Source organism: Bos indicus x Bos taurus, chromosome 19 (assembly GCF_003369695.1).
Source record: "Bos indicus x Bos taurus breed Angus x Brahman F1 hybrid chromosome 19, Bos_hybrid_MaternalHap_v2.0, whole genome shotgun sequence".
NCBI classification, from domain to species: domain Eukaryota; kingdom Metazoa; phylum Chordata; class Mammalia; order Artiodactyla; family Bovidae; genus Bos; species Bos indicus x Bos taurus.
Genome location: NC_040094.1, coordinates 40981213 through 40991542, shown reverse-complemented (window position 1 = coordinate 40991542; position 10330 = coordinate 40981213). Strand labels below are relative to the sequence as shown.

Genomic DNA, 10330 nt, shown 5'->3' with positions numbered 1-10330 from the left:
TTAATACTAAAGGGCAAACAACTTTAAAAATGCCTAACTGCAAAAATGGACAAAGCTAAACTTATTTTCTTCCATCTATACTACATTTCATATTTAAACTTTGCCTTTTATACAAATAGTTTAGTTGTATTTCAATAGAACTAATTCTTGAGCTCACATTCTTTCACATTTATGAGAGGACGAAAACTATTTCAAAATAGCAAAGGCAGACTGGTTGTAAAGAACTATTAAAGGCTAATAAAACATCTTAAGAATTAAAAATAAAGATCACATTAAAAAAAAACATAGTTATAAGATTTAAAGTGTTAACAATATTGCCAACCCTTAACAGTCTGTACCAGTGGTGAGAGGGATCAATGAAATATACAAATAACTGAAAATTTCATTTTACTAGTTAGATTCAACCATAACCATTTCTCAACAAGTACAGAATAGCTAAGTGAAGTGAAGTCGCTCAGTTGTGTCTGACTCTTTGTGACCCCATGGACTGTAGCCTACCAGGCTTCTCCGTCCGTGGGATTTTCCAGGCAAGAATACTGGAGTGGGTTACCATTTCCTTCTCCACAGAATAGCTAAACAGTAGCCAAAGGGATAGATTTTCATTTTCTCTGGCTAACTCAGTCTGCCCTCTGGTGGAAGTGCTGATGAACAGCAAAACAGCCACATGAGAGGTAGCAGGAGCAAGATAGAGGCAGAGAGTCACCAACTGGATAATCCAGAAGTGACTGAAATAATTAGTGATGGCATTTTTACTCTCCTCTGAAAAATAAATCCAGTAATTTCTGGCCATGAGCCAGGCCTAAATTTTAGTTCATTTTCACCATTTGGCTGATAGCTTGTTGACTTAATTATTGGGTGAATTTCTTTCAATCACTATGCCATTTAACTTGAATAACTTCTTTCAGTTATTGATTATAATTTTTTTTGGTTGGTGAGGGGGGTGGGTGGTGGTACGAGGGAGGAGAGTATAAGAGATGAGACAAAGAGACCTGCTTTAATTCTAGATTTGCTTTCTCTGTTGAATAACATCCCAGAGTCTCTTAAAAACTATTGGAATTGTTATGACAAAATAGCAAAGCGAGTTAAGAAAGACATTCATTAAGAAAGTACAGTAATTCTAGTTCTGCCTCTGCCAATAATATGGTTCCAGTAGTGGGACCACAGATAGGCTTATTTAAATTCCCTAGATCGCAGTTTCCTTATCCACAAAGTAAAGAGGGTAATTTATTTGTTATCTTTTTTGTAAAACTTTACATACAATAACTTATTTGATCCTGTACCAGTGGAAATAAGGCATATACTCTGCACCAACCGATCTGAAATGTGAATGCAACACCCTAAAAATTGAAGGTTAGTGTACTCCAACAGCCCTTGTACATCTTCTCATTTCCCCAATTCATGGGGTCTTCATGGACAGCAAAAATTTCCAAGGAGTTGAAAACACAGATTGTAAAGATTTTAGAAATAAAGACTGTGAATCAGAATTGACTAGAAAATTTAAAGTTCTTTTCCCTCTAATAAATTGCATGCTGTGCTTATGTAAGATCAAGGTATACATATTTCCTTTTTTCGATTTTTAAAAAATAATAATGTTCAGTTCCTAATCTGGGGTCCATTCACTTATCCTTCAGGAACAGATTTAAAGAAATCATTTTTATATGCTATTTTTTGGAAAGGAAATGTACGGTGTTAATTACCTGCTTAGAAATCTTCTCAAATCATTCTTTGGGAGATTAACAATGATATTTTATTAGGGCTTTCTTGACTGTATGTTTCCAGGAACTCAGTACCTAGCATTCACTGTTCTAGAGTACAAGTGGCTATTTGTACAATCTGATAATGGTTTGCTTGGAAGGCAGATTTTCAAGTGCTAGTACTAGTTGACCACCACACACACAGTGGTTCAAGATGCATCACTAGCTACAGCTGTGGTTTTCTTGTGTGAGAACATAGGGACTTTACTTACCTACTTCCTAGGAAATGGAAAAACAATCAGTATACGAAAGGTGTTTTAAGAAGCTTTGAGACTTAAATAAAAGAAGCTGGGCAAGAAATACATCACTTGGTGCTATGTTCTTCTGTAGACTAAGTTACAGAAAAACTGAAACTGAGGCCACTGATGTGAAAAAGAAAACATTAGAGATTTTTAAGAGGATCAACAGCACCTGAGCTCAATGAGATTCATGACCGGTCTGTTTACCTGCTGCCTCCTCCTGTGGCATTGTGGGAGTTCTTCGGGGCCCCTGTGGCCCACTGTTCTTGTCACTGTTGTTTTCCTCCAGGTTGCCTGCTGGCTCCTGGGTTTTCATCAGTTGACTCAAAAGAACTGCCAACATATTCTGCATGTCAGCTGGTGTGCTTGAAGCTTCAGGGGTTGTCTGTTCTGCTGAAGGTTGGACCGCTGGGGCAGGGGCTATCTCCTTCAAAGATTCCTCTGGGGCTGTGGGCTCTGAGTCCTGCTGTTGGGAAGTGGCAGCCGTTAGGGCACTGATGGACTGGTTCAGGGCCTCCAGCTGCTGCTGCATCTCTGGGTTGGAGTGGATGTTAAGCAGCTGCGCCATCTGAGGAATGCTCAGGTCCGTTTGGCTCTGCAGCAGGTTCAGTAACACTGCCAATTCACTTTGATTCAACTGCTGTGTGATATCACCGAGGCCTGTGGGGAGACAGTGGAACCAATATAAGAGGATGAGGTGAGGCAAGGCAAGGACCTTTGCCGTCTTCAACTGACAACAGCAACTTACAATATCCAGTGAATGAAGTTTCGTTTTGAATGTCTCATTTTTCATGCCTCCAATTGTGACACATTTGTTATTCTTTATATTTTCACTTAAAAATACAGGGACTAATTAAAATATCTCTGTATTGTGAGTAAAAGTGACTTTATCTATATTCTTCAAGATCAGTGATTTTCAGCCCTTACTGTATATCAGGAGAGATTTAAAATTCAGAAGCCTTAGGTCCTATCCCTAGAAATCTGGCAATTGTTTGGAGGTGTTTATGTTTAAAGCTTTTTAGATGATTATAATGTGCAGCCAGTGTTGAAAGCCACTGTTTTAAATAGACAATGAAGGAAAAGTGAGCGAAGGAAGTTGTAATTCAGAAAAAACGGTTGTACCACAGGAGAGCTACTTTGTTGTTTATAAAAATTCACTATTACACAGTTTTGGATATATTTAGATCAAATAACAGTCCACAGAACTAACTACATTTAGCGACTATGATTTAACATGATTAAATTCTAAGGTCTTATCAAATCTAACACAGACAGGGCTCTGATTATAGGTTAGCAAGCCATGGGTAAACTAATCTTTAAATTCAGCTTACCTAATTCACTAATTTATGCCACACACTGAATTGAGATATTAGTTTTCAGGATAGGGAAATAATGTATTTTAAGTTTTCTAGACCACATGTATAAAACTGGGCTTATCTCCTTTTCCCCTTACATAATGAGGATATCAACTCTTTAATTCTTCAGTGGCTAAAAATTAAAACACACACACAGACACAAATCCTTACACTTGACCTTCAAAATCTGCCAAGTGCTTAATAAAAGCACAAAGGCTCCTTCCCAGCACTGACCTATTGCATCCCCAGCCCCAGGTTCCACCTTGCCAGGAGCAGGCTGAGGTGGTGCTGGACTGCTGTTCTTTACAGGCTCAGCACTTGTCCCTGAGATAGTTTCTTTTCGAGAGGCTTTGGGTGGAGGTGGCTCTTCTACCAAAACACCACTTTGTCGCTGCCGTCGCCGTTTCTTACTCCATAATTCATGGCAATCCTGCCAGTGGGGGAGGCTGGAAAAAGACAAAAGGGGAAATGTGTGTGGGAATGTGCACTACTGAGTGAATGGAGGAATAAGAGATTAAAATGGGAAGGCAAAGAGCAAGGGGAAATGGAAAGGATAAAGAAAATATAAAAATAACCAGAAAAGTTAGTAAACAGCAGCAGCGTAAATAGAATCATGGCATATGGTAGTCTGAGGAACTAAAGATCCAAATGCCCAAAGGATTTCTTTCTACAGTGAGAAATGAAGATCTTGCTAATAACAGAGACACACACACCTGCTCTATAAAAATGTCCATATTCCAGTCAAATGGTTAAGTTTTATAATTGTTTGTGCTTAGCATAACAAAAATTAAGGAGACTTTTTTTTTCTTGGTCAAATTTTAATAGGGAATAAACAGACCAAAGGTGACTGCCTTCTTAATATTTACAAAAAGCCCAGGCAAGGTAGTAATTTAAATCTTGGAACCACATGAGCACATTGTAATTAAACGATCTCTGTGTAAAATCAATTTATGTGTTACTTGGTCTCTAATGACCAAAAAACTGGTTCATTTTTTCTTTCTGCCCATTGAATTTCCATGACTGAATATTTTCATTTGTGAGGTTTAATACATTTCTGGACTTTCCAATACTCAATAAATTCCAGTAAGTTAAATCTTACCACAACAAAGATTACCACAGCCAAAATTTCCAATTTTTGCTAAAAAGCTTACATACTTCAGTCACATTCAATGCATCAAAATTCAAACATAATAAATGAATTAGGACATTTCTTTGGATTATCAGATTTGTAGTTATTACCTGTTCATATACTAACATCTCATACATTTAAGATACAGTGTTCCTATAAGAAAGAAATGCCCATAAACTCTGACGTGAAAGTTATAATGCTGTCAGCGAAAGTCAAAGGTTTCTATCAGAATGTGAGATGGGGAGTGTAGAACCTCTGAGGATCCCATATAATAGAGAAAATTAATAAGATTCTGATAGAAGAAAGACACATTCAGAGACCATGTTTTCTATATAAAAATTCAGGACATATGGCCTGATAGATAGACAAACTACTGGTTTGATCCCTGGTCAGAAAACTAGATCTCACATGCCACAACCAGGAGTTCTCATGCCACAACTAAAGATCCCACATGCCATAACTAAGACCTGGTGCAGCCAAACAAATAAATATTTTAAAAAATAAATACATAAAATTAGGACTGTTCTTGCATGTATGGGATAACATGATCATTGCAGATATAAGGAATTAAAAAAGATGAAATGTTTAAAAACCTCTTTATTTGGTTGGCCACTGCAGCTTCTTTTTTAAAAAACCTATTATTTTTAGTTTCTCAGGTTTAGAGTCACTACAAGGCCACCAGCACTTACTCTGGAGGATCCATTTTGCTGAGCTCAACATCTTTAAGGAAATCACTCTGTAGAGTCTGTTCAGCTGTACAACGTTTGCTAGGATCTAACGTCAGCATGTGGTCCAGTAAATCAAGTGCTGCTGAAGGAATGCTGTGGAAAGGAAGAGCAAAAGAACAAGTTCACAATGACTCCACAGTTCTTAAGCCTGTAACCTTATGCCAAAGGTCTCTGAATTTCCAACTCCATGTAAAAACCATGAGAAGGGAGTTGGAACCTGGCTAAACAAGAAAACAGATTTGCTTCCACACAGGATTCAAGAAATGCAATAGTACCACAGGTAGAAAACATGAAGCCTTGAATGCAAGACTATGATGAAACTCATAATGCTCAAAAATAAAATGTTTTCCTACAGTGTGTTGGCATAATAAACTGGGATAGCACTAATTCCCCAGGGCAGGAAAAAGCTAAGTCCAAACAACAGCCAAACACATAAACAAATAGATGTACATATTTGTCAAACTCACAAAGAGAATTCTTCTCGTAGGCGCCTTCTATATTGCTTCTTCGGTTTCATTGTATTGAAGTAGGGCAGCTTGATAACATCAGGCCACACAGCTGGACAAGGGCTACCACAGAGTCGACTGAAAACAAAGCAAAAAGCAAGAACAAGGAAGTCAGTGAGCATTATAAATTTTAGCGATTCTAGAAGCAGAAATGATTACCTCCTCAAGTATGGGGGCTTTTGGCTTATTAAACTAAAAGGCATGCAGAGAGGTAAAACCTCACCTCACTGCTTTAAGGACAGAGGAGTTGGCTAAAAAATAGTAATGAGAAAATACTGGCACAATAGTCCAAAATGATTCACATATTTGGCTTTGTAAAACATGTTCTTAATGTCCCACATAGATTTTCATTACCAGTTTTGTTCTTGTTCAGTTAGCACTAATTTCAAAGAGCTGAACTGGTCCTATAATGCCCTTGTTGAACTAGCAGAAGAGAGCTTAAGACTGGAATTCTGATGGAAAACTGAGTTTACTGCATAACACATAATGGGTTATACACCATCTTTTTAAAAAAGTGTATATTAGCTTGTCATATTCTTCCCTTTAATCTTATTGCAAAACAAAACAAAAAAAAAAAATTCAAATTCCATCCCAATCCCAGACCTTACCCAAACCCTCTATTAAAGGCTCTCTTTTATAACTATCTGTTTACATAATGCATCACTTACTAAACTCTGAGTTCTTTGAAGGCAGGGACCTATTTCTGAATCCTAAAGTTTAACAGTGATAGGAATTTGTTAGAGAATAGGCTCAATGAATGTTTACTGAATAAAGTTGATCTTAATCTAACCCAAATAAGAATAAACAACTATTCTGAAAACAGTATGCTTTTACATGAAGAACTAATAAAAACTATGCAAATTAAGTAAGTGAAATACACTTACTTACATATATAAGTATGTACAGCCCATGACAAAATATATGGTAAACCTGACTGAAGAGAAACTTACTTGGACATAAGGAGCATAAAATCATTTAGTAGAATGAATGAAAAGTATTAGAAATTAGAGGATGAGATTACTGATCAACCTTGGGCACTCAGAACACATACACAGCTGTACCTGATCAGTTCTAGCTGAGCCAGTTCCAGATTGGCTTGAAAAATAGGCTTCTTTGTGAATAGTTCCCCAAGAATGCATCTAGAAATAATAAAATTGAGAGGTCAGAAGAGAAATCCCTGGAGCTTATTTAAAATGTATTTCAATAAACTTTTATAGTGTATCAGGTTGCATCTAATATACTAAAAAAGCCCAAAACTAAGGGCCTAACTTTCATAAAAGAAAATACTTCTTATGGTGAAAAAAAACATTAAGGATTAAGATTTGCTGGTAGATCAAATTTTTGCCACCTATAAAGGACAGTCTATAAGCAGAAACAAGAAGTCAAGGGACTTTCCTGGTACTCCAGTGGTTAAGACTCTGTGCGTCCAATGCAGGGGGCATGTGCTTAATCCCTGATGGGAGAACTAAGATCCTACATGTCACGTAGTGTGGCAAAAAAATAAAGAAAAAAGGAGTCAAGAGTCCTTTTCTACCAATTCCACTGTAAATTTAAGGAAATAGCTAAACACAAAAAACTCACTTCAATTTTACAAAGATGCTGAGCAATTTCAGTAAGAATAATATTAGCCTTTTTCTTCATCTGCCCTGCAGAATGGGCACTATATACAGCCCTCTTAACATTATATTTCTAAAGTTCATTGTCATCAGTCAGAATCAGTTTCAACAAGACTTTCAAATATATTATGCTTAAATTCCTTCACCATTTTGAAAAGGCCTTTCAAAACTATATTGACATATTTACACAGTCTCCAAGTATCTCTCCATAAATTATTTATTAATTATAAAAGGAAAACTAGTAACTATTTAGTACTGAAAAAAACAACACCTTAGCTAAGTGACCAAAGTAACATCCCCAGAAAAAGGCAAGCAGGGTTCATGTGAGTACAAATGTAATACCTTAAAAAGAACACTTCTGAAATATAAAAGAATGAAATTCTGCCATCTGCAACATGGATGGACCTAGAGGGTATTATGCTTAAGTGAAATAAGTCAGACAAATATAGTACATTACCATTTATATGTATAATCTAAAAAATAAAATGAATGAAAGAATGTAACAAAACAAAAACAAACACAGATATAGGGAAAAAACTAATGATTACCAGTGGGGAGGAGGAACTGGAAAAGAGCAATATAGAGGTAGGGGATTATTATGTATAAAATAAATAAGCTACAAGGACAGGAATACAGTCAATATTTTACAGTAACTTGAAATGGAATATAATCTACAAAAATTTTGAATTATTATGTTGTATACCTGAAACTAATATTTTAAATTAACTAAACTTAAAATTTCAGCCAAAATCAAAACCGAAAAAAAGCCAAGTAACTGTTCCAGATTAAGAATGAAAACTAAATGTAATATGTGCTACTAAACTGGATCCTCTATTACATGAGGTATTGTTGCCAGGACATTATGAGCGTACTGACAAAATTAGTGTGTGAATATATGGAACTACTGGAGAAGGAAATGGCAACCCACTCCAGTGTTCTTCCCTGGGAAATCCCACAGACAGAGGAGCCTGGCGGGCTACAGTCCATGGGGTCACAAGAGTTAGACATGATTTAGCAACTACACCACCACCACTACCATATAAAATTACTTTCAAATGGTTCTGGAAAAAAGATATATATAGTACACATATACAAACATCCATTTTATTCTATGAATATACTGTATTCATAGTACATATAACATACAAGTACATATAACATACAAGTACATATAACATACAACGTATATATATACACACACATATAAATATATTTTATTCTATGAATATACTGTATGTTATATTATATATAAGTACATATATATATTATATATACATACAACACATTTATATATGTGTATATATATAGATATAAAATATATGAATATAAAAGAAATGTAGGGCTTCCCTGGTGGCTCAGTGGCAAAAAAATCTGCCTGCCAATCAACGCAGGAGACACAGGTTTGATTTCTGATCTGGGAAGACCCCACATGCTACAGAGCAACTAAGCCCTTGCACCACAATCACTGACACTGCGCTCTAGAGCCTGGGAGCCGCAACTACTGAAGCCCATGCATCTAGAGACCACGCTCTGCCTGCGACAAGAGAAACCACCACAGTGAGAAGCCTGAGCACTGCAACTAGAGACTAGCCCCCCGCTAGTCACAACCAGAGAAAAGCCCATGCAGCAACAAGACCAAGCACAGCCAAATATAAATAAATAAAATTATTTAAAGAAGGAAATGTGGCAAGTTAAAAATCAGTAAAACTAACATAAATGATCTTAAAATAATTATGTTGAGTAAAAGCTGCCAATGTGAAAAAGAACATGTACATTATGATTCTATTTACCACAAAATTCTAGAAATATAAATCAATCTAAAGAGCGAGCAGGTGGGTGTGGGGAATGGGATGATGTGGACAGTAAAGAGGGACTACAAAGGAACACATGGATAATTCTGCAGCACGTTACTTTGGTTGTGGTGATGGTTTCACCAATGTCAAAACAAATTATACATGTTAAATATATGCAGTTTATTATAAATCTCAATTGAAAGGTTAAAAAAATTAGTAAATCTGAATAAAGACTATACTAACATTCTTTGTACTATCCTAGTATCTTTTCTAATTATTTCAAAATAAACTTAAAACATGAAAAAAATTACATCAATACTCTATACTTTTTTATACCTGAAATATTTTTTTCAAAATGTAAGGAAAGAAAAAAAAGGGACAACAAATCTCTTTTATGGCCTGTGTTCTGAAATGAGATTTATTTACAGATACTCCTAAAACCAGTGTTTACAGTCAGCCCTCCATATTTGTAGGTACCATATCCATAGATTCAACCATGAACTGAAAATACTCAGAAAATAAATTCCAGAAAGTTTCAAAAAATCAAAACTTAAATCTGCCACGCTGGCAACTATTGGAACATTTACAGTGTTTAGGTATTGTAAGTAATCAGAGATTATTGAAAATATAGTGGAGGATATGTGGGAGGGTGTGTGTAGGCTATATGTAAACACTACACTATTTAATATAACACACTGGAGCATTCTGTAAACACTACACTATTTAATATAACACACTTGAGCATCCCCAGGATTTTGCGTGCAGGGGGTCCTAGAACCAACCCTGCTGTGGGCACGGAGGGACGACTATAATACAGTTTAACTTTGAAATTCTTTAGCTTGACAAAATTTGAGAAAGCAAACAAACGTAGCTTTTAAAGTTAACAGGAACTTTCTTTTAGCATTTGTTAACCTCAAATTCTTACTTCCAATAGTCTCTCAAACCTTATTCACAGAAAGAAAAGTGTAAGCAAAATTTGTTTCTAATATTAACTGCCAAATCAAATTCCAAATACAGTGTTATCACAACAGGTAAAATAAAACATAGAAAGAACAACCCTGCTGAGTTTACAGACTCTAAGTACAATGTGTTATATTAGTCTGTGTGGCTTCTCTCTTGATTTTCACACTAAACTGCTCTGCTCCATCGATTAATTCTGCCAAGAACATCCCACAAAAACATCTTCAGAGAGACTACCACGAATCACCAA

General features: G+C 36.0%; 1 protein-coding gene across 7 annotated transcripts in view; it reads right to left on the bottom strand.

Moving 5' to 3' along the window:
• The window catches only part of CDK12 (cyclin dependent kinase 12), a 63688-nt gene that overhangs the window by 26742 nt on the left and 26616 nt on the right, over nucleotides 1–10330 (bottom strand). For all 7 annotated transcript variants that reach the window (XR_003507031.1, XR_003507029.1, XR_003507028.1 and 4 more), the window contains exons 9-13: nucleotides 6773–6850; nucleotides 5673–5789; nucleotides 5167–5298; nucleotides 3583–3794; nucleotides 2201–2653 (exon numbers count right to left, since the gene is read on the bottom strand). Coding sequence is in view for 3 of the 7 variants with exons in the window: in XM_027519807.1 (XP_027375608.1) it covers nucleotides 2201–2653; nucleotides 3583–3794; nucleotides 5167–5298; nucleotides 5673–5789; nucleotides 6773–6850 (992 nt within the window). In the remaining 4 variants the exon portion in view is untranslated. The remainder of the gene's footprint in view (nucleotides 1–2200; nucleotides 2654–3582; nucleotides 3795–5166; nucleotides 5299–5672; nucleotides 5790–6772; nucleotides 6851–10330) is intronic.